Source organism: Halyomorpha halys, unplaced genomic scaffold, assembly GCF_000696795.3.
Source record: "Halyomorpha halys isolate HHAL.00 unplaced genomic scaffold, Hhal_1.1 Scaffold4.1, whole genome shotgun sequence".
NCBI lineage: Eukaryota > Metazoa > Arthropoda > Insecta > Hemiptera > Pentatomidae > Halyomorpha > Halyomorpha halys.
In genome coordinates, this window is record NW_027116287.1 from 3627592 (window position 1) to 3653626 (window position 26035).

A 26035-nucleotide genomic window follows, 5' to 3' on the forward strand; every position below is an offset into this window, starting at 1 on the left:
ATCTACATTTTGTGAACTTATTTTGGCAAATATCGCGAAAACTATCACGAGTAAAAATAATCATTAGAAACTACATATGTAGTGGTACATTTCCCCCGCTTCTATTTGAGTGCTAATAGACATTTGTAAATCTAATAGTTTCTGTTGTGCAGTTTATCAAACCATTATTTTTTTCCAAATAATGAGAAACCAATATTTTGTGTATTAATGCTTCACTTTTAGTACCAATAGATATATAATGTGTTAATAGATGCGTCTAAGAGATTTTAAGATACAGTTTTCAATGCACGATTTATTTCCAAATAATAGAAGATCAACATTTTGTGAATTTATTGTGGGATAGAAGTGAGGGACTATCAGAAACAAGTATCGATATCGGAGGTATCGAGACTTGCAGAATTCGATTGATTTATTCTTCTCATCAGCTTATCTTGTCGAATATCGATACCTAATAATTAGTTTAAGATCTTATGTTTGTTTCCTTTACTGATTTATTTGAAATATAAAATATGTATATATATATATCTATTGAAAAACCAATATGTATGAACGTACTTCAAAAATAGATGTATAAAATATTTATTACTACTGATATATAGAAATAGAATACATTTTTAAATATTTGGTCTGCATACACTCTACATACTGACTTCCGCGAAAGTTCCAGGATTTTGAGGTTGAATTTAATTTGGTGAATTTTCAACTAGTAAACCTTCAACTTATTAAAACGCAAATACAAGGTATGTGATTTACTCTTTACTAATGGGTAGGGATGGTGATGGGTCTAATTCAATTAGAATATTTTCAGAGCTTTTGGCTGATTCAATTTATTGACTTTGGCTAACCCAATATCAGGTTATAAAAGTTTTATATTTATTTAATCGTAGATGGTAGTTATTGTTTTTGGTTAATGAGTCTATGTTTTTTTAATTCAGTTAAAAGTTTAAATTTGATGAACTTATTTAAAAGTCGTGTTTAAACTAACTCAATTAAACGAGCTTGAGGATTAGTTACTAAAAAGTTTGTAATAATTCAAATATTTTTTTGCAATAGTTTTAACAATTTGTATTAGCAATGTAATTGTAAATAGTATAATTTCCTTCATTATCTTTTTAAGGATTTTTTATTTTATTAACATAGCTTAAAACTACTTTAGACTTGTTCATTTATGGTACATTTAAAATTATTTATACTTCTTTGATTCTCAGTGTCAATCTAATAATGAATTAGTTATTTAATTGAAGTTTTTCTTCTTTGAAATTTCATAATACTAATGATTGTTGAAATCGATTATTTTCATTTAGAATTTTAAATGCCATGCTAATGAAAGTTACAACTTAATGTCTTAAGTTCCTTTTTTCTATAACCTATATTAATTAAAGTTATTTGTAATGAAATGCATCAATATAATATTTCTTCACAAATATGGTTTAGCTTGCTCATTAAAATATTACAGTATCAATGAGGATTGAGGTTTTACTTGGCATCATTGTAACATATCTAAATCATAAGTGAAGTTACTTAGACATTGAAAATTACTCTTGTGGAAATTTAAGCTCTGCCTATTTAACTAAATCTTCCTAAAAGAGACTCCTACACAACGTTTTTAGCCCTTTCCTGATACCTAACTCGTTATATGTTTATAATTTTATTTCTATTTTTTGAGTGATCATATTAATCGAATAAATACTGGAAATGAAAATTTAGAAAAATAACAAAGTAAGTGGTTTATTTCCGTTTTTGTTTTAAATTTTTATAGTTTACTCTCCTATAACGCTTAATTCTCTAAATTTATTCATTTTAAATTTCTTGAATCCATCTCTGAGCCAGCGATTTGATTTCTCTGTAATTCAATTATCGAGGATGCCCTTAAGATTGGAGAGACCTACTCGCAAGTTGTTTTATCACCCTCACTTAAAAATTAAGAAAGCGTAAGATTAATTTACTTCTCCTTAACTAATTTCTTAAAGATTGTGACCTTATATACATAAGACAGTGATATACGGTTATACATGCACCAAAGCTACAAAAATTAAAAACAGTTGTTTTTAGATAAAAACAAGAATGGTAAATGTGCAATTATAATAACAATAATATTAACTTTTTCCATTGATCACATCGCCATAAAACATTTTTCATGTTGTATTAATTACTTACTATAACACTATTTTATAGAAAAACTGCAAGTAGTTTGGTGGTCGGCTGTCCTCTGATACAAGTCTCTATAAGCAGGGGTAGAGCCTTTTAATTATTATTTTTAAATATAAATTATTTAATTAATTAATTAAAATTAAAGAGCTTAAAAGCAACTATGCCATTTCATAAATTTTGAAATGTGTAAATATTATTATACACTTTTTTTTATTATAGACGTTGTGTATATGAAAAAGGGAAAAACATACACACTTTGTTTATACCTTACTGGTTATTAGTATAAGTGGTAAAGATAATTAGATAATAATTATCTAAATGGAAACAACTAGTAACTGTTATCCCTAGCAGTTTTAATTCATTTCTCTTTTTTTCTTCTCTGTATCTCATGAGATTTAATTATCATTTTTAGAATTAATGTAGTTTTGTCTGTTTTAGTTATTTTGTTTCTTTCATTACATAATTATTGACAAATGAATAAATATTAATTCCTTACATTTTTCCATTGCATGTCATCATTTTGAGACACGTGGTATTCTAATTCTGGAATTTTGGAGTTTTCATCAGATATGTGCAGTTCCACTGTTGTGTCTCGCGGTCCAATAATGCCACATTCTTTAGCAACACTTAAAGCAGTTTGTATATTATCTCCTGAAATAAGAATTTTGCAATATTCATTGGATCTGGAATTTTCCATGGCTTTCACTTGATATATAAGTCAAAATATTCACCTGTTATCATAACAATTTTTATTTCAGCCTTTTTCAAAAGATCAATTGTAGGAATTGTTTCTTTCTTCAGCCTATTTTCCATCACTATAAAACCAGCAAAATTTAAATTGTTCTCGATATCATCTCTTAATATCTTATCGAACTTATGGTATCCTATATTTAGTAACTTCTTCCAGCCAATAGCGAGGACTCTGAATCCTTCTTTGGTGTATTCCTTTAGCTTTTTAAGCGAATCCTTTGGCACTGTAAAATATGAATTATTTGTTACATGTATATATTTTTTTATTGTAAAACAAATGGAAGAAAATTGTACCTGTATTTTGATTTGATAAGGACATTATCATTTCTGGTGATCCTTTACAGTACAAGATCATATCTTTACTGCCTAGTTGACGTGTAATGACGCTCATTCTCTGTAGCCTTGATGAAAATTGGTATTGATGTAAAATACCAATTTCAACATCATTCTAAAAATTTTACAGCATTACTGAATTCTGCTTATAATTTATATTAAAAAAAATTGTTGCTTATTCTTTAAATTCAATTTAAAGACCGATTTATTTAGTATATATTTTTACCTGCTAAATTTCAAATTCTAAACTAAATTTCAGACTGTTAGCATTCTTCACATATAGAAACTAAGCAATGTTTAAATATTTATCTAATGTGGTTCAATATAGGATAAAGGTTCTTTATTAACAGAAATGTTTTTTAATAATTTTTGATGGACAATCATATTTAGCATTAAATTGTTTAAACAAAAAGTATGAATATAAAATATCTCAGCTTTAATTCATGATCAATTGGATGAGAACTGTAACGTAAGGGGAGGAAATTATCTTACATTCTCAGGTCGTTTAGGAGATTTGACTACAGCTGGAACTAATAGATCATATTTTTCTTCATCAGGTAATGATGGTTCATTAAAAACCCATTGAGTTGATTCAAACATCTAAAATCATAAAAAAGAAAAATTATCATTTTACATTTCATATAATTAACTTTTCTAAATTAATTAGTTACTTAATATATGTATCAATGCACATATATGTTAGGTTTATAATATATCAATCACCTTAACATCAAGGGGATCACCAGTCAGTTTTCCATCGATTAGAGTGAGTGAATGACAAGTCGCCATCCCATACATTAAGTGATCCTGTTCCATATCGATCAGGTTTTTCAAAGGATTTGAAAATTCTCCCTCCTTCACAGGAACGACTCCCCACATGTCCAAACCATCTTCAGTGAGTGTACCTGTCTGCCAAAGGATTAATTTTTCCATCATATTTATACATTTTCTTCAATTTATTTTGTACAAAATTAAAAATCAAATATTGCGAAATTGTTTATAAATGTTGAAATATCATTGAAAAATGTAGACCATCTAGTTTGCTACAAAAGCAACTTAAAGAGGATAAGATGATTGAGGGGTACGGACAATGAAGAACACAAATAAGTAAAACTTATCTTATTAGTGTCAACTTTTCGGCCAGAATTTCAGGTCTATATCAGTGCTGTAAACAAAAGCATGATATAGTGTAATACTTACTCAAAACATTTTCTTCCAACACTACTTATGTATTATATTATCTGCTATCTTGTTATTTTCTAGTTATTCTTTATTTCCTTTTATTGATTATGGTTGTTATATTGCTTTTTATTCTTAACACTGATAAAGGCCTGAAAATCTGGCCGAAACGTTTGCACTAATAAATTTTAAAAAAAGTTACATATTTGTGTTCTTCACTGACTGCTCCCCCAACCATTTTTTTTTTTTGTTCAATATCCACAGAAAACAACTAACAAGGTAATGTAGTTTATCTTTTTTATGTAGTTTATTTTTGTGACAAAGAATTTTTACTTTTAATCTGCATTTATTCTGTAAAAAAAAAAAAAACATGCTTTGTGAGTTTTATTTTAGATATGCATTTTTTTTTTTATTCTTTTATTTAAATAAGATTGCTTTTGAATCATAATTTAAATATTTTCATGGTGTAAAATGTTATATTCATAATATTACAGTTTTGTTTATTTTATTCAGTAATATTCAGGTTATAACAAGATAATTTTTAGTTGATCTTGAATTTTTAAAAAATATTTAATAATTTAAAGTAATAATAATAATTTATATTATTTAATAGTTATTGTTATAAAAATCCTCTTATACCTTGTCGAAACAAACACAGTTGAGAGATCCAGAAACGTTTATCACTCTTGAGTTGATGCATGCAATTTTCTGTCGCTTGAGTCTATGTAAAGCATAAATTTTTCCAACCGTCATTGCTCCTGGCAGCGCTGGGGGGATGATGATGGTAAAGAGGTCAAAACTTTTCACAAATACATCTCCTATCGCTATTCCTCGTGCCATCTATACAAATTGTGTTGATTATATTTCTAAGTTTAATGGGTAGCTGTTTCAGTGGGTAGCTTATATCTATTGTTTTGCATGATATGTCCACATTCTACTAAGTTTTTTTTCAAAATTTGAGTTAGATCATAAAATAAATTGTTTCATTTTACATTGAAGGTTTAAAATTATTGTATGCCTTCCCAGTTAACATTGTACAGAATATTCAGAAGAAATGAAACAAAATATTAAAAATAAAAACACTCTAAACTTAGTTAAAATATGTCTTGTCATTGTGACCAATATGAAATACGTCTATTATATCATAGCTCAGTAGTGGTACAAAAAAGTAATAGTTTTAATTTTATTTTGAATCGGATATATTCCTAAGATGATACTGTAGACAGGAGTTATTTTCTTTACTGGGGTCATTCTATAAACTGGGCTATCAAAAAGTAAGTCCAGCGTATGATGTAATCTAAGGAACACATCAAATACAAAATAAGAAAAAATACTGTTTGTTGTTAGATGTTTCAGCATTGAGATATAACATATAGATGTTATATCCTTTATTTTTATTTGGAAATGGTGAATTTCATCCACTTACCTTTGAATAGAGCGTATATGAAAATCCTATTAGCCCAATTGTTCCGAGTACCCAAATAAATTTATAAGAGTCTTGGTCAAATTTAAAATCTGCTGGTGGAGGATATAAAATGGATCTTACAAGACTTCCTTTGGCCGTTAAGAAACCTGTTCTTATGACCACTGCATGAACTTTCTCATAGCCATAAAAGCGAGTCTGGATAACATGGGTTCCACAGAACAAAGTATGATTAGCGTCTTCTCTTGTGTTATAATTTGTATTGTTATTCGGTAAAGGTGTTTTAGTCACCGGAACACTTTCTCCTGTTGAAAAGAAAACATTAAATCGATAGATTCTCTAAAAACTAGACATCTCTATGTAAAATGTTATGTTAATGAATTTCAAAGGCTATTTTGATAAAACCTATATAGTGTTAAAAATTTGTTAATCAAATTTTTTCGCTCCCCACTTGCCATTATTACTATAAATTTTTTTACGACTGAAAGTCTCAATTTTAAAAAAATATTACTTATTTAATTTCGAGAAGAACTCCTAATACTTCTTAATTCCGTTTATTTTTGTGTTCTGTTAGTCTCAGAGATATTTATTGTTTGAAGCTTTTACTTCTACAGCAGATTTATAAGCTTCAGCCAGTTCTTCAGATTTAAGCTTGTAGCTATTTATCTTAAAGACTTAATTAGGACTTGATCTTTTCCTCCCAATAGTCTGGTTTCCCAGAACCATATACATTTTTAATAGAAAATAATCTGTCCCAAGTTCTGCTCCTCTCTGAACTCTAACGTCCCGTGTTCTCTATGTTTTTAAATTAATTTCAGCAGAAAACAAATATAATATTATGAAGTAAAAACAAAATTTAAAAGGGAAATGCTAACATTTTATAATTAAGTTTAAGATCTAAATTGTCATCTCCATTTAATTAATTGTTCATATTCCTTTTTTATTATGATTCTAATTAATTTCCCTCTATTTAATTATTATTTTTCTACTCATACTTCAGTATTTTCAGCCTGATCAAATGTTGTTTTTAATTTTTACAAAATTTCTTATATTTAGTCTGATTCAAGTGATCACTGAGGCTACCGTTCAGTCTGTATTAGGATCATTATCAGTCAACAATCTTGTATATTTTTTGTTCTTTTTCTGTTAGCAGTTTAATATTAAAAATAGAGTTTATGATGTTTTAATTTCTTTGTTATTTCAACAAAACTTAATTAATCAAATGTTGTCAAAATGAATGACTATATGTAATTTTAGAATTTCTAATGTAAACATGTTTTTTTATAGTTTTCGTGCATACAAGATATGTTTGTCATTGTAAACCCAAAAAAGTGAAATTGTGCCCGCTAATTATTCATGAAGCGAGATATATAACTATAATATAGGATGCCATAATATAAATAATAATATACCTGTTAACATGCTCTCATTGACTATACAATTTCCATTCAATAAAACAGCATCACATGGAACAGTACAACCATGTGCTGGTATGACAATTACATCTCCTGGTACTAATGCTGTAGTAGCTACATCCTCATATACTCTCTCCCCTCGTTTCACAGTTATTATATCAGAGGAGTGAACTGTTTCTCGTAACTTTCTTTGGTTCTAAAATGATCAATTTTTTTTTTCATTAAAACTACAATTTTCCTGATCATTTAAATTATGTATTCAATAAATTAACAAAAACATCAAAATTCTTTGAAAAATTGAAATAATTTATTTTATTTTTTGTTATTTTGTTTGAAATATTATATACATTAAACTGATTTTTTTTTGTACTGTTCAATTAAAATTTGTTTCATTTATAACTTTCAATTAGAAAATACAATTACAGTGAAGTCTCACTTATACGAAACATTCAGTTATACGAAAAATTTCTCAATCCCCTGCAAAAACCCCTTAATTATGTATATGTAATTATCCATTTATACGAAACATTCAGTTATATGAAGGAAAGTTTGGACCCTCTTACATATTAGTAAATTTTATTCAGTTCTAATAATTTTTTTTTCTTCCATGGCAAGACAAAGGACGAAAAATACCGTGAAAAACGAAACAGTAAACAACTTCTTTCCACGAATAACATCCGGTCCCAATGACTCTTTATGTTTACATTCTACTCCCAACTTTCGATTCAAAATAAAAATTGTCAGTTTCTCGTTAACGCCTGAAAAGAATATGTGTGAAAAACAGAAAAATCTCAAAAAATCTTTACCATCATGAGCAAAAAAAAATCTCTATCTATGGAAGACAAAATTAAAATTTTAAAAGAAGTTGATTACAATCAGAATCAGAATCGTCCGAGCTTCTCCTTTGCCTCTTCCATCTTTTGCAGAAGCTCTTGAAGCATTTGAAGTTGTAAAACGTTTTATACATGTGAAAGAAATTAGCGAGAAGGAATCTAACACCTTAACAGAATGCGAAAGAATGATGTATTCAGCAAAAAGCAACATGAAACAAACAAACATAACGCAATTTTTTTGTCAAAAATTTGGATTAAAGATAAATTAAATTTTTATACAATAAATAATTGTTTTTCTTTCAACTGCATACAACATACGAATATGTACCTACTAAGTACGAAAAAAAAATTCTCAAAAATATAGATCCGTAATACATATGTATGTAATTGCGTATTCACTTACACGAAATATTCAGTTATACGAAGAATTTTTAGTACCCCCTCATATTCGTATAATTGAGACTTCACTGTATTTAATTATAAATAAGTTGGCAAAATATTTACAGAACTTTTTAGTTCACTACTCACTGATCACCCTGTTTCTAAATCTTAAAAAGTTTCCCAAAATGGCAAAAAAAAAAACAATTCTAATCTTATTTTTAAAATGAGTACAGCTCTATTCCCACAGTTAAATTTATGTAGAACAGTTAATTAGGGTTATTGTCATAAGTTTTATTGGTAATAAATTATATTTTAAAAATGGCTTCTTGTTGTGATATTATTTCTAAATTTTAAACATTTAAAAACGTAACATTGAAAATTTGAGCTAGTGAGAATTTCATTGATTTAAGTCAATTTTCATTTATTTTATGTATTAAAATTACTTGAACAATGTAATATATTTAAATTTTCATCAATAATGTTTCACTATTTGATAAAATGAGTTGCGTGAATTTTAATGTTTATTTATTAAATGGTTTCAGTGGGCTCAAATCCACTACACATTGCAATTACAGTATAATAAAAATAGTTAGGCATTATTAAAAGCATTACAAAGGAAGAAACGTCATCATTTAACTTAAATCAAAACTTTATTTATCTCAAACATTTTTATTTATCATATATAATAACATAAATTTATTGTTTGTCAATGAACTTTTTGGCTCTCTTAGAGAAAGATTGAAATTGGATCAGAAATGAATAGATTAGTCTACAAAAACAGATAAGAGAATAATATCTAAAATGTAAACAAATGTTTATTTTTAATACCTATTGACTTAAGTCACTTTCATTTTAACAGAAATTTGCTTTTGTTCAAGTTGTTAACTCTGTTGGTAATTATTACTACTTTTAACTTAATTCTCAATGTTGATTATTGGAATTGTGCTAAACAAATTAATACTATGTGTAATTCCGTTAATACTATGTGTAATACAGCTCCTTAGAATTTTTTTCACTTACAGCTACTATGATTCTCAACTGAACAATTGATTGAAATTGATTGTAAAAACTCAGTGTTTATTAATTAAAATTCATATTTTAATTATTAACTTAATTTTAGATTCTTTAAAATTCTGTGATAAACTTCATTTCTACTAAAATCTCCAAAATAGCTTTTAAACAGCATCGCTAGAGCATGTATAAGTAAAAGATTGTGTTTAATCATGTTTCCGTATACGTAATGGTTGTAGATGGTTGTTACACACACTCAATCATGCTTGAGCTTGTAGCTCCTCTAGAGAAAGAACCCTGATGGCTTCACAAAAATTTGATGAACATTAGTTAAAGTTTATGTTCTTCTCATAAGTCACCGCAATGTTTTCTCGAAATATTATTTATATATTTTGTTTGATATTACTTTTTGGTTTTATATTTTTAATTTATCAAGAAATCTATAATTATTGTCCTTATGAAACTTAAGTTTCTTGAGGTTATTTTTTTATTAAATGGTAAAATAAATTTCAATAATTAATCTTATATTAAATTTAAAGAGTTGATTAATTTTTAAAATATTATAATATTTGAACAAATGACCCTAAAAATCCCTTATAATAACCAAATGCAAGAAAAAGTTTTTCATTTGTAATATATTTTAAATTTTTGTCTTCAGATTAGTGCTGGAATTTTATATTTTTACTTATGTGATGATAACTTTTTTATTTTAAGCAACTATTTTATCTTTGGTCCAACTTTTGGGATTTGGAATCTTTATGTGACTATAAGTATTGTTCAGTGTTAAATGAAGTAAGGATATTGATTTGATACTCACTGAATGTGTTTGAGCAACTGAAGACCCGATACCAAATAATGACATTAGTATGATAGCTACAGAATAATAATAATATTCATCCGAGATCCATACTGAAAGAGCAAAAAGTTGAAAGACGTAGAAAGGGTTTAAAACTTCTAGAGCAATTAGAGTTAAAATAGATTGAGTTGGTACATTAATTTCATTCAGTCCATATGCGATTCTCCTAAAACATAAGGTAATTTATAATTTAAGTCTAAACAAAATTTTTATATATTGTGAACTGTGTTCGGTCTTACTTCTGTCTTTGTTGTGCTTCTGAAAATCCTCTACTGTTTTGAAGGTCGCACTTTTTAATCGATTGATCCATTCCAACCAGCTTTACAAATTTTTTTTCCTCGTTTACCCAAATGTAGCAAAGTTTTTTAATCCACACTGCTCTCATTTCTGGCAAATCTACCACAAATAAAGTTTACGGAATAAGTGCGATGAACTTGAAATTTTCAAAGCTTAAAAAATATTGAAAATTCAAATTAAAAGGGGAAAAGTTCAGTTTGAATTTTTCTTGTTTCAGTTGAAATTAACAATTGAAACTTGATAAGATCTATATAAAAACTCTTCATAATTTTTCCAAATGTTATATTATTGTTAATTGACATTTGGAAAGGGTAACAACAAAAGAAGCTGTATAAAAAATATTCAAGGACGAGCTTTTGTAAATGTTTAATAGTTTTTAGGGGAATTCTCACTGGTTCACCTTTCCCGGGTCAACTTGTGAAAAATTCATGGTAAATAATTTATTTATTTACTTTAGGATACTTAAAAAATTGAAACAAGGATAATCATCTTCTGTCCTCTATAGAGGTTTCATTATTTCAGTTTAATTTTTTTGCTGAATTTCAAAATATCTGGGAATTTATTTGAATTTTGATAAAATATAATCTATAATAATTCATGAATAGCATATTGGAAAATTATTTTTATTTTTGCCTTAGGGCCTTTTAAAATTTTTATATTTCTTGGTAACACTCTCATTGCCTTAAAAAAAAATAAGATGGTTTCAATTATTTTATATTTCTTCGTGTTACTACTCATTCTATTTATTATTAATATTTTTTTATATTTAACAGAACTTGATATGATATTGAAAAACGGAGGCTCTTGCAGACCAGATTGTGACCCAATTAATTGTATAAAACAAAAGTTAATTGTTAAACATCAATCCCTGAATACAAGAGGTGAAGCAGATACCGAAAACAGGCAGAAATTATGTTATCAGAAGACTATAGCATCTAATACCAGCTGTAAAGCTCAGCAGAGACTAATGAACTTGTCAACAAAATCAAAGATTAAGGATGTGGAATCAAGGCCTTTTACTGACTCCTTGGTTTGGAAAGCTTCAACTGATCCGAAACCGCCTTTCATTTACGAAGTTCAAAATTATGAAAATATTCATGCTTCAAAAACTAATAGAAAACTAGACAATGCCATTGTCATAAATAATGGTCATTATGAATATTACCCCAAAGACACTAGGTCTAATAGTGACTTTACTTTTAAAAAAACAATCAAAAATGATAATGAAAAACTGAATGAGAACCGTATAAAAGTAAAGCTTAATAATAATGCAGTCCAAACAATTAATAGTAGTCTGTATTTATCCACCATGCATAAAATTACTGATAAGAAACCAGAAAAATATAAAAGTAATAAAAACTTTGAAAATGTCTGCGTGGGAACCCATGAGAAAACAAAAGATTTCCATTTCTCTGAAAGTGATTCATCTTGTGTTTTAAATAATAATGCAACCTCAAAAAAAGCAGGATTGATAGATATAACTTTAAAATGTTCTCAGCCACAATTTTTCAAAAACGAGCCCACAGTTTCCAGAGTACATACTGGAAATGAAAAGATAATCGCCAAGACCAGGCCTCTTAAAATATCAGAAGCATTAGAACTGCACGAAAGAGAAAATAAATTAAATTTTTCCTCTGAAACAGACAGCAGCAGTAAAAATAATATTTTTAAAGATAAATTTATTACTTCTACTAAAAGTAACTTTGAAAATCTGAAAATTTCTGAATTCCATGAAGATTTCCTGGTGGAGAAACTTAAAAATCCAATAAAAAGTGATAGAAGTATCTGTATTGAATACGAAACAGATTGTAATAATCGAACACCACGTGAGGATTTCAAGACTGATGATAATATTTTCGAGTTTCTTTCTTGCGATGATGTTTCATCTGAATTCACTGACCATCCAAAGCATAGCTTTGGCAGCAGAAACAGTTCCAGTAGTTATCAGAGATTTTCTATTTCCACAAAAAGCTTTAATAAAGACGAAGTCCAGAAACGTTCTTTCAAAAATAATACATCAAAAATTGATTATTGTATTAATAAGAGAGATGGTTTAACTAAAAGTACTTCCAAGAATTCAAGAAATTATGCGCTCGGCAGGAATAAATCAAAAAGTCTGTTGTCTTTAAATTCCAGTTCAGACTGCAACAGTAATAGTTTTGCTGGCCTATATAATAAATATGACTCTATTGAAAAGAGAGTGGATTCTAAAACTACTTCAACCACATGTGATGAAAATTTGCTTTCTACTACACACGATACTTTATTTGTTAAACCTGAGAAAAAATTTATTTCAGAAGGTGCCTATGTGATGAATAATTTGAAGGGTTTCAAGCAAGAGTCCAAAATGATTAAAAAAGATAGGCAGTGCACTAGAAGTAGGGAAAATATTCCAAGAACTCATTTGATATCCAAATTCCATACTATAGAGAAAAAGTTTTCCAATTTTTCTATGAAAGATCATCCTAAGATGAAAAAAACACCAAATCCACAAACTGTGCCTTCTAAAGCAGATGGTAATAACTTGAATCGAAATAGTTCTCATAGGTTTCAATCATCTACATCATCAGTAGTTCATCAGATGGGGCAAAAGAAAGTACTGAATGATAATGTCGATGGTTCCAATGCCAACACTATCCGCAGAGAACCTTCTCAATTCTCCTGTCAGCCATCTTCTAAAGGTGCTTTCAAGGAATACAATAACTCACCGCAGCAAAGACTTAAATATGCCAAGAGCTGTTCTGATTTCAACGCATTATTGAAATCATCATTTAAGTACCCAGGAGGAAATGAGCCGACTCAGAACAACTGTTGTCTTGCGCAGCAAAGGCTTTTATATTGTAAATCAGCATATAATAAAACCCTTAAGAGTTAGTTATTTGTTGTGTGTTAACATTTATTTACATATATAAGTCATAAATTTGGAAATTATAATTTTGGAAGTACTATAAATACAATTTTTAAATTTACTTGTATTTTTGTTATTCATGTTAGCAAAGCTTTTGTAAAAATTTGAAATTCTATGCTTCTTATGAAAAGTTTTAAAAAATATCAAAGTAACTTCTGCCTTACCCTCTCCGAGATATGCCTTGATAAAATTTTATGTGATAATAAAATGCTCAAGATAATGGATTTTTTCAATAAAGTATTAATTGAATCAATAATACTTTATAACTTATATTATGTTTTTTTTTTTAAATTAAATTTACTTTGTAAAATGTAATTCATTAATTAATTCACCTGATAAAGTTGAAACTAATATTAATCTTTTAACAAAAGATCAATTTTTTTTTTATTAGAGCATTATTATTTGTATTTTAATTTAATACAGGAACCATATTTTTTATTTTCAGGAGTAAATACAAATATTTCAAGTACATTATAAGAAATATTGTAAAATACAAGTATTTCGTATCTTGTATTTAAAACAATTTTTGTAGCATTATACTTAAAAGTATTTCAGATAGAGAGAGAATAGTATTTCAAATAACAAGAGTGTATTAAAATTGAAATTTCTTCCTAAATACATTAAAATAGTTTGTTACTGAAATACTTTTTGTTTAAAATACTACAATTATTTTTATTTTAAATAATTATTTTGAGCCACAAGCTTTGTTTAACTCTATGTTAGTATTACATTAAAAGTGAGAAAAATATTTTATAAAAGTTAATAATTATATCTTTTATATAAACATCAAGAAATTAAATCCGAAGAAAAGATATAAAAATGAATTAACACCAAAAGAATAAATACATAAAAGTGTTAATTACAATCATACATATTTATAAGATTATCCCTTGGAGTTCTGTTCACAAAGAAGTGATAGAAGACTTTACTTTTTAAATGAACAAATATATTTTTATGGAAGCTGTAAATAATTGTAACACAACATTGGTTTTTCCACTAGGTATAATATTATACTTACCAAGGATAGGAATATTGTAATGACAATATAAGGATGAAAAGAAAGACTATCCTTTCTGAGGATAGTGTAAGAACCTCAAAACGATGTTATTAAATAAATAATTTGCTGATTAAAAAATTATTTATTAGGGAATATATTTTCTTTACATCCTACTATGTTATGCCTTTATGACCGTTTAATACTAGTATAGATCCCATTTGTCAATAACTATTGAAAAATACCTCCAAATACATAATTACCAAGTACAGATTTAAATACCTCACTAATGCTATTATGACCAATTCACCATTACTTATATCAGAAAATTTTCAACTAGGCACAGATGAAGACATCTGCCACACCACCAAAAAGGGAACTTAAAATAAAGTAACACAGTGATGGGACCATAAGGCTTAATTAATTTATGGTAGTATTTATATGTGAACAGAAATTGAAATACTCTGTTATGCCAGAGCTCACTTCTCACTTCTATATCCTTGTGAATTAGATACAAGTTTATCTATTTTATTATTAGTTTTAAGTAAGATAATCGTGTAAATTACCTATTTTAGTTCCATCAGCTAGATTTACTGGAATCATTGTTAATTCTTTCTCATCCATCTTGAAATCAGAGATGCAATTTATATTGTTGGATTCATAGGGAGCTCTGAAAAATTAAAGTAGTATGTGACCAACATTTCTATATCAGTAATATAATTCATTAGTTTTAGTATATTATTAAAATTCTTAAGACTTAAGAATATTAAGTTGACTTATTAAACTTTATTCAAAAAATATTCTCTGGCTTACCTCTAGTATAAAAATGGTAAAACTGATTTTTCAAATTAAAAAAGAATATTTTAATTTTTGATATGAATTTTTGATTGACTTGGAAAAATATTATAAATGTTACTTTAATTGAAGTAGTTTGTGTTTAAAAAAAAAAAAGTTAATGTTTTCTCTTTTTAGTTCATTTTTTAATATTGTCGATACAAAGCCAGAAGTGGTACATCGGAAATTCCTAAGAGCATTTCAGCTAATTTTGTAATTTTGATATATGTTAATTGGCCATTTTTTTATTATTTTTAATTAGTGACATTACATATTCAGTTGATCGAAGAGAGAAGACCACATCAAAACTTAAATATGTATATATATTTTCATATGTTGCATAATATTTTTTTTTAATTTGCTTCATTCTGTGACGTTTATGTCCTATGATATTCAATGACTAAAACAAAGGCAATATATGCGACTTAAACAATTTTTTTTTTATATATGAAGTTAATTTTTGCCTTGATTAGATGAATTAATTGATGCCAGTTTAAAACAAAATTGCACAAACAACAAAATATATACTAAGGATTTTTCAATAGGATTCTGGTAACTTTATCACATCGATCATTTGCAATTAGATTATACATTCTTTGTTTAGATGAATTAATTAATGCCAGTTTAAAACAAAATTTCACAAACAACAAAATATATACAAAGGATTTTTCAATAGGGACCTGGTAACTTTATCACAGTTATGATATATAGTTTTCAATTAGATTATACATTCTTTTTTTGAAGGCATACTACTCTTTGGCATTATGTGTTAAATAGCAGACCATATTCAAATGACTAACTGGGCTTCCTATGGTAATGTGAATAGGGGAGGTCCATGTTGTTTCTATATTAAATTTGCAAAGGCTATCCTATAGAGAGGATTGAGGTACTTACGTCTTTGTTCTGGAATTTTTTATTGATTTCTTAACAGTAATTTATTATGGTTTCATTCATTTAAAAAGAGTAAAGTGTAATTTAAAATTAACATTATTTAAACTTTCTTTTAGAATGAAATATTTTTTATTAGATTTATGAAATTGACCTGTTACACAGGTGTACTTAAGAAAATTCTGCCACTGTCGTGTAAATATAAAACAATAAACGAGTTATTGCTACACCATTTTGTCTGATTAAGGTGATGAAAATGTTTTACTGTCTAACATTGTAAACATATGTTTAAGTGCAATGACCCAGAGATAATTGTCAAACAGTTCTTATACCTAACTTGCGAATTGAGCCTTATGGTGATTTCCAGATCATTAACAGCAGTCATAGAAAACAAAGAATTAGTTTTATCTTTTTCATTAATTTTTTTATATCGCCGATAAAAGGCCAGAAATGGTACATTGGAAAATTCCTGAGAGCATTGCTGCAGATTTAAGGTAGCAACTAATTTTTAATTTTGATATATGGTTATTGGTAATTTTTTAATTTTTATTTGTGACATCACATATTCAGTTAATCAAAGAGAAAAGACCATATTAAAATGCAATAAAACTTAAAAATAGCGAAATTTATAGTTATGCTACATTTATTTTAATCTTAGCAATAAAATAATTATCATAGAAAATTTTCTATGCTACTGAAATATATGAGGATACAAAATTTGATGTTCCTCCCTTAATAAATAAAATCTTAACCTATCAGCTCATCAGATTTATTGTTATATATTTAATTTTATAAAATATACCCATTAAATTCTAATTCAACCCTTTCCCAACAAACACCCTTGCACACTTCTACTATTATGTTTGCCTATTGCAGTTCAAATTGTTTCCAATTTTCCAATTTCAAATTTCCAAAATGAGACACACTACAAAACAACACTGACCAAACTACAGAGTTTCCAGAACTCCCTTCTGAGGCGAATAGTACGAGGAACTTCACTCCAGCAGGCCAGGAACAGAGAAATATGTGAGGAGCTCCAACTCCCGACTGTGCCGGAATTCATTGGCCGTAGGCACATCAAATTCTTTGATGGGCTAAAAGCCTGTGCTTATACACTGTTCCGCGAAATCACCCCTCCACCAAGATCTGGGAGGTGGCAGAGCACTGTTCCCCTGGTCGATGTTCTCGCCTCGGGAGTGACTTCTGGCTCTTGAGCCTGAAGTCCACTCAATAACACCAGCAGGAATAGCCCCTCCCTATTCCTAGTGACCTATAGGCAAATACATGCCATCATCGATGACACTGCCTTCAGCACACCCGGCAACCTACCTTATAATACCATACTGGCAAAACAAGATGTTATAATTTGCCAACATATGTACATTCTCATCTGTATATTATAATTTGCTTGTTCTCATTTTTTCAGGAGGTTAGAAAAAAAAAAATCAAATTGTTTCCAATAAAATTCAATGATATAATATATATTTTTAAAAATATTTAATATCAATTAGAATTATAAGTTTTTTTTCTAATTATTCATTTACATCATAATATTTAAAAAAAATTTTTTTTGTCAGTTTCATACTTATTTTTCTTTCTTATATTTGATCTTTGTTTGCATATTTATAATTATAATTTTAGGAGTATTTCTTCCTGATTTGATATTAACTTTATTATGAACAGTATTCAATTACATTATACCTTTAACAAATAAAATTAAAATTGTTCTTTTATTAAAAAACAACTTTTTTTTTTTTACTTTTAGTGCCTTTGTTATCTTGAATTTTCAATTAAATGCATTATTTTTTCTGATGAGTCATTAATTAATAGTTATCTTATCCACATGTTCTCTACAATGTTGATTTTTTTGGTATTCAGTAGAATACCTAAATGAAAGGTCAACTCAGAAAAAAACATTTGTTTTAAGAATGAACAACGAACAGAAGCCAAGTTCTACATTGGACACATTCAACAGGAACTCTTGTGGTATTTTCTCTTACAGATGTTGGTTGAACATCTATTGTGTGCATTAGAATGATAGGTGTCCAACTACTAAAATATTTAATTTTCATTATAGACGTCATGTGTGTATGTCATATCATAAATTTTTTCCCTAGAGATATATAGAATGAAGACAAATGGCTTTTACAAACCTCTTTGGGTATGGAACTGTTCAAATCATTAAAGCTTTTGTATAACAGTCCATTCAGTTTTCAGAAAGCAACATAAGATTGATAGCCCATGATCCCTACCTTACAAGGCAACTTAAAAATATTTTTTTCAGCTTCTGTGCTTATATAATATATTATATAAATGGCGTGCCTCACAATCTGATCATCCATGACCCAACGGTTAATACATTAGAGGTGGCTTAACCAGTGATGTCTCGAATAAGAGAGGTTCTGCTGCACTGTCCATTTCTTAAAATGAATTTTCCTTCCTAATCAGCTGCCAAAGAGATTCTGTACATGACTTTTATGAATGCTTAGGATGATTACTACACATCAGTGTTAACTTCATAGATTTAAGTATTGCAAGAAGTAGTTGTTTTCTTCATTTTATAGTTTCATTTATTTAATATACTTGGTATCACTCCTTCCATTATAAACTCCCTAACCACTCAAACCCCCTAGTTTCTAACCTTGCATCCTCTTCCATTCCTGACAATCCTCCAAGGCGCCTGAAAAAAAGATGACCACGAGACCACCTAAAGTAAAAGTTATTAGAGTGCTACCAATAGGTAGTTTCTCTATACTCCAATTTAAGTTAGATCAGATTTACTAAATGTATTATAATGTACAGTTGTAAATAGCAATAAATAAATATTTAAAAAATATATATATATACTTGGTAAAATGCATGGATCAATATGTATATTGTTTTTTCATTTGCAGTATTAAGCTTCTGTGTTAAGTTTTAAATGTAATATACTCTTTATTTGAAAAAAAAAAAATTAGTGGAAGTATGCTTTATTAATAAAATAAAAGAGGACTGTGTACAAAATGCTGTAATTAAAATAATATTTATACTTTCTTTGATCAGAAATTCAATTTAAATATATTTCAAGTTCTATTATTACGTTTAAATAAAATTTAAAGTCAGATTCATCATTTTTGTTAATGATAAGAGGCAAACCAGAGAATGTTCTATCGCCTTAATGAATAGCTAAGATGTTAATTTGGTCTCCAACCTTTACTGTACCTGTAGCACCCCTCAATTTTAAAAATGTCTTACATGCCAACTTAATATTGTAATCACTCTAATGGACTACAAATTAATATACCATATTATGTTTATATATATATTAAAAAATATTAGTATAAGTAATTATAATTTTAAATGTAACAAAAATTCTTTTCTCATTTCTGTAGACAAATTTTCTCAAACTGTGATATCATCAAAGATGATATTATACCACAGTTTCTTTTCAATCACTATACAATGTCCATACTTTATCTTTGAAAAAGCTAATGTTGAAAATCCAGTTTCACATCAGTAAAATTAAAACTGGAAATTAAATTTCTTAAGAACTGTTTGTTAAAGTAGGAAAATGTTTTTTTACACCTTGTCAAAATAACAATATTATTTTCTTCTTAAACTGAACTAAATTCAACCTCGACCCCGCATTGGTGTAAAGGTGGGACCTCCCTCGGAAAATATTTGAAATTTAGATTCCAGAAAAGTGCATTTTTAGTCTTTCTTATTGTACATTTGCCATGTAAATCATTTCAGCTAATTAGCAAATATCAGGAAACATAATTAGTATAATAGTTTTATCGATAAATTGTCCCAGAAACCTGTGTTGCTGAATTCTATTGGTTGGGAACCACTTGTCTAAATGAACTATTTTTTTTATCTCTTGTAGTCTGCTGTCACCTCTTTAAATATTACCTAGCATTCACAGGACACCCTCTCTACATGCACATTTATGTAATTTTAGAACTATTTGTATTGAGATAGTGAGTGCATTTTTAGGCTTAGTAATAAATGTATTTATCCCTGTATCAGTTGAACTGTGCAACGTCCCATAAAATAGTTATTTTGATATATGCATTTAATCTCAGGAATAAGAGTAAGATTAAACTGGAATAAGTAAAAAACAAAATATTTCGAGAAATTACAGGTTTCAACTATAATTAGGTAATTAGGGTATGTTTCTTACCCTTAATACTAAGATTACTTGTATAACCCAAAATAACCATTTTTTGAGATGATACACTGTTGAATAGGGACCCTGACACTTCTTTACTTTGAAGTGTTTTGAGGATTTTTTGCTTAACGTGTTCCAAAGATAGTTTAGTTTTTCCTTTGAGAGTGGCACATCATTATTTTTTTATAATTTTCCATCGGAGAATACATGTGCCAACGGAATAAGTTCAGTTGTTACATTATTTTCTAGAAGGTTTTTCGAATCTTTTTCATGAATAAGTGATACATTTTGCTTTGAGACAAGTTGAAAGAAGTTTTTTTTCGTAAACAGTGACATATGAGCTGAACTTTACTATTTTTTAGTCGAAATTAATAGACGTAACGAGTTATATATGGCTGGAAGGCGAAGCGGAGCTTGGGGTTAATCCTATTGGTAGTTTTATGCTCAGATTAATAGAAAACAAAATAAAGACAGATGATAGAATTGATTTAATTTTTTATAGCGATAATTGTGCTGGTCAGAAAAAAACAAAAAAAAAAATTCATGATAAACCTTATATCAATTCTTAGTATTATAAAAACGCACATTGAGAGAAAATTTTTAAAAAAATTAAACACTAATTATACTACTGCTTTGCGTGAAAATTATTTATTTATTAGAAAAATTATGTAACTAAAACGTTCCTACTCAAAATATCGTTTTTTGGCCCAAAGAAAAATTTAACTATCCATTCTATAATAGCCTCAAAAGTTTTATGTTTTTTTTATTGTGGATTCTGTGTTCTTTTTAGACTTTTCTTTAAATATTTTTTAATTTTCAATGAAAATATAACTTGATTAATACGACATTTTTTTTCTTAAAATTCGGCACATATTGAAAAATGGGTAAATTAAGTTCTAAGACACAAATATCAAATAAACAAAACAGTTAAAAGAATAAAATGAAGTTTTATGTCTATATTTGAAAATAAGTATATTAAATTAAATCTGTACCGATACATGAAGGGTTAGAGGTACTTTTTAAGGAAGTACTGTTACTAGAACAACTGTTTTGCAAGGAGCACATTTGATCAGAATAACCCTCCACAGCCAGATTTTTATCTCATTAAAGGTACCCAGGTAATGAGGCTGGGTGGACCCCGAATCCACAGGGCTGACTCACAACTACCATAACGGAATAAATAATTATCTGCCACCACCGGATTCGTCCTTAGGGTCCTCAGAGTTAGTAGCACAATGCCTTACCACAGAGCTACTCACTCCCACAATAAGTATATTTAAAATTTTAATAGGGTTGTCTGGTAAAATCAGCATTATGTACGGCTAAAGCTAGACTATACCACCTTAATTGGACCTTTGCAATCAATACCTTTTTTATTTATTTTATACCAGATCGGCCTTGTGGGCCTTACATGGTTGATATAACCGTTACATTATATATATATATATATTTAACTGTTCATTATGGTGAGGGGGGGGGATAATCTAATCAATACCTTATAATACTACTAGGCAATCCATGGGAGATGAACTAGTATACATATTACATTTAATGTATTATGAATGTATGAACTAATAATGTTATTATTCTTTATGAAGGGTACAAAAAAAACAATGTAAGATGTGCCACTATTCAATAAAATCAGCAATATGTATTAAAAATAATATTGTCCTAAGTATAAACGAGCTTTAATGTGAACCTGATTGTTAGAAACAATGTAAGCTATTTCACAATGAGATAAGTTTTTATTAACCGTTGCAAATGATAAAATGACAACTGTACTGTTACTTCTTAAAGATTTCTTTAATCCATTTTTTTTTTATATTATTCAAATAAATTATCTCTAAGATAGATGTTGGAGAAAAAAATTAGAAACTCTTCGCCTGATAATTAAACAACTGTTTATATTTACCTTTCGGCGATAGGAAATACTTTTCTCACTTCTTTGACGAAAATAGATTTGAACCTCTTCTCATAAGTATCCTGTAAACATGAAGAAAAAAATTAGTTTTTGTTTTATTTTATTTTATTTTTTTACGTGTTATCCTATTGGAGCACTTTCGGTTGACAGAAAATTTTGTCTTGAAATACCTCATTTCAATGTATGACCATGTACATACATATATTCTCAAAATAGGTAATAAATGTTAAAAAGTTCTTTCCTGAATTTCTTTTTTAATATAATATAAAATAACCCACAGCGAAGGTGATGTTTGCCTATGGATATTTACTGACCTCTCGGTGGCATTTCTAATATCATCAATTTCTATACTAAAATATATAAGATAAATTCATAGCAATAGATAATATTAAGAAATATATATAAATAAAATAGAATTTAGAGAGAGAAGAAAAAAATAAATATTTTTACTCGATAACGGTGACATTAATTGATGTGATAAAGATGTATATATAAATAAATCAAATTAGTTGTATATATTCATACATATTAGTTTTCCTTAGGTAAAAAAATATTTCTGGAATATGGGGGCTATTATCGTTTAATTAAGTTGCCAAATGATATGGTGATGAGGTGTCTATCAAATGCATGCATTCTTTCAGTATGTCTTTAACAGTATGTACTATCAGTAGAAGTTACACTGTCTACTACATAGTACAAGAGCCGGAAGAAAAAAAGGCAGTTATCTCACCCCAATTTGTGATTACTTTAATGAAAACTATGTATAATTACTAGTATATATTGATGAGTCTGCCAAGTATAGGTAGGGGGAATACAAAATGGCGCCTGTTTCAAAACCATAAAAAAAACATTAATTTTTCATTCGGAGCTCTATTTCTTTAAAACTACCAACAACACTAGAAAATCTAAAAGAACATTATTTAAAGAAGAGTAAATTTTCTGAAATATTAGCCCTAATAGAGCTTTTTACGTCCAATATTTCTCGAGGTATAGCCTTTAAAAAAGCCACATTTCATAAAAATGTACTGAAATATCAGTAGTTAGTTAATTTATTTTGATAAATCTATATCTCAGGAACTATGTGACGTACAGATGTCTATTAGCAATAAAAGTAAAGCTAGTTTAATGTACTATAAAGTAGTTCATAACCTTTACCTTCGTATTTCATGAAATTTGCTAAAATAAATTGATTTATAATTGTTCGGACAGTAAGATTGATTTATGAATAACTTTATTTCAGAAACCATTGGATGTACAGATGTCTACCAGGAATCATATTAAAGCTAGTTAAATTTACTATAAAATAGTTAATAATGTTTATCTTTATATGAGTAGTAGTTTTTGTGATATTTGACATAATAAACTCACAAAATGTTGATTTCTAGTTGTTCGTATAAAATGTGGATTTTTGAAAAAATATATCTCTAGACCCATAAGACGCATATATGTCAGCCAACACTCGAAATAAAGGAAATTTAACTTACTATAATTTATGACACTTATCTTCGTAGGGGTAGTAGTTTTTATGATATTCACAAATGAATATAAATATGACAAATGAAAATTTGTCCGAACAACTATATATCAATTTATTTTAGCAAAATTCGTGAAAAATACTACTACGAAAATAAATGTCATAAACTACTTTATAGCTCATTAAACTAGCTTTAATTTGAGTGCTAATAGACACCTGTACATGCCATTATAATCCCCCCTATCTATACTTGGCAGACTTATCAATTTTGACTAGTAATTATACCTATTTTTAATTAAGCAATCAAAAATTGGGGTGAAATAACTGCCTTTTTTCTACTCTTGGGCTCTTGTACTAATATCTAATGTCTAGAGTAAGTATTTTTGGGTTAGTCGAGGGTGTACAATTCTTAGTATGGTTATAATTACTTAGTTTACTTACTACTTTATTTAAATTTGTATTGTTTTAGAACTTTAAGGCAACAGATGAATATTTGTACTCTCCGTGTTTTAATTAATTAAAGAATTTTCCCAACCTTGGGTTCAATAATTAACTCTTCTTTATAATTGTATATTTTAAAATAATATTGATTCGGTGTAAATACATTGTCCAATGAGAAAATTCAAAAGAACGAAACAAGCGCGTAGATTTTTTTCTTTCCGACGTTTGTTTCTTCCTTTGTTTACCAAGCATTGCTCAGAAGTAAATTTTAATTGAAGGGATCGTCATTTCGTTAGTTTGTTATTGTTTTGCTGATTGAAAGTGAACTTGAATTATCGTATGGAATTTCTGCTCCTACAATGTATCTTAATTTTAATTTCCATTATTTAATTTTTTTTTTTTTACTTCATTGAAACCATCCCAATATGCATTTATGTTTAAATACGGTATATTCAATTTAGTTAATTGTACCTGAGTAACCTGATTCTTACAAGACTATAGATATTAATTAAATAAAGATATTTGATCGACTATTTAAAAAATTGCATGCAAACAAAATATGCAACTGCATAAAAATACGGATCTTTGTATAAGTGGTCATGTTAATGTGTGTTCCCTTCTTTTATTAGAAAACTGATAAAATAAGCTAAATATAGAAAGTCAATAAGGAAAAGTCATTGACTTTCTCCTCCAACACATCAAAAATTAATATTAATTAATTTTTTTTTTTAATAATTTATTTATTGGTATTTACAACTGTATACATAGATACACATTAAGTAAATTTGCTGTAAGTGATATCATGACATGATACAAACATGTGGAGAATCTACCCATTGATAGAACTGCAAAAACATTTCTAAAGGAAAAGACTCGAGGCCATCTTCTTTTCAGACGCCTAGGAGGATTATTAGGTAATGAAGGGGAAGCCAGGTTAGAAACGAGTTGGTTTGGGTGGCTGGGAAGTTTATTATGGAAGGATTGGTATCTGGTTTCGGCCAAATCGGCAAATAAGGGATATTGAGGTCCTGATAGATGATTTGATTTGTGACAAAGTAAGGAACATTAAGGATTTTACGAAGGATTTTGGACTGTAAGGACTGGATTGGAGAGGAATTATATGGTTTAGTGGAGCCCCTCAACTAAATTTAAATTACAAATTTATTATTAAAAACAATTATTTTCCCCCAAATCTTTTGGAAGGTCATTTTTCAGTTTATTTTTGAGTGCAGACTATTCTAATGGTACATATTTACCCTCTTTATAAATTATTGAAATTTTAATTATTATAGGCTGCTACAGTTATAATTATTTTTATCTAGCACCAAGTATGATTATTAAATATTTCTAAGGAGAATATAAGAGAATAATAATTATAAGCTTAAGAAAAAACAGGGGAACGGAATTTCTCAAGCTGTGGAACGCAAGTACTAATTTATCATAAATCAGTATCTTTACTTGTTACAATAAATTTGCATAATTCGATATGTACGCAAGTGTGCACATGACACGTCAAACACACAAAAACAATAATCAACGACGAGAGCTCGTAGATCTTTTGCTATGGGACTTGTTTTATTTTGAAGCAATTGTCTTTCGATTTCATGTAATTTTGTTCATGTACAAATGGGTGGTCATTTTCTGCCTCAAAACTACTAAAATTGAAGGACCATCTGTAGCATGGTAACGTATACGTAGGAAATTTACTTACTGCTACTACCCAGATAAATTATCCTTTCATTTGCCAAATATATGGAAATTTTTATAGACCCAGGCTTGGTTTTTTTGTGCTTTAG

The 26035-nt window shown here is 28.1% G+C and overlaps 2 protein-coding genes across 6 annotated transcripts in view; one reads left to right on the forward strand and one right to left on the reverse strand.

The window, feature by feature from the left end:
• LOC106688618 (polyamine-transporting ATPase 13A3) overlaps positions 1–26035 on the reverse strand; it is a 137213-nt gene that overhangs the window by 3107 nt on the left and 108071 nt on the right. For both annotated transcript variants that reach the window (XM_067053119.1, XM_067053120.1), the window contains 12 exons: positions 22316–22386; positions 15098–15201; positions 10572–10728; positions 10294–10498; positions 7249–7447; positions 5840–6141; positions 5053–5253; positions 3958–4143; positions 3727–3834; positions 3196–3349; positions 2883–3125; positions 2648–2802 (listed from right to left, as the gene is read on the reverse strand). In XM_067053119.1, the coding sequence (XP_066909220.1) occupies positions 2648–2802; positions 2883–3125; positions 3196–3349; positions 3727–3834; positions 3958–4143; positions 5053–5253; positions 5840–6141; positions 7249–7447; positions 10294–10498; positions 10572–10728; positions 15098–15201; positions 22316–22386 (2085 nt within the window). The remainder of the gene's footprint in view (positions 1–2647; positions 2803–2882; positions 3126–3195; positions 3350–3726; positions 3835–3957; positions 4144–5052; positions 5254–5839; positions 6142–7248; positions 7448–10293; positions 10499–10571; positions 10729–15097; positions 15202–22315; positions 22387–26035) is intronic.
• Positions 495–13598, forward strand: LOC106688695 (uncharacterized). Of its 4 annotated transcripts, none has more exons than XM_014433308.3 (2): positions 495–740; positions 11403–13598. In XM_014433308.3, exon 2 carries the CDS (start codon positions 11411–11413, stop codon positions 13502–13504), a length of 2094 nt encoding a protein of 697 aa, XP_014288794.1. In that variant the 5' UTR covers positions 495–740; positions 11403–11410; the 3' UTR covers positions 13505–13598. The 4 variants fall into 4 exon arrangements, with proteins under 4 accessions (XP_014288794.1, XP_014289033.1, XP_014288877.1 ...); XM_014433547.3 differs by lacking the exon at positions 495–740 and adding an exon at positions 774–855; XM_014433391.2 differs by lacking the exon at positions 495–740 and adding an exon at positions 891–1020.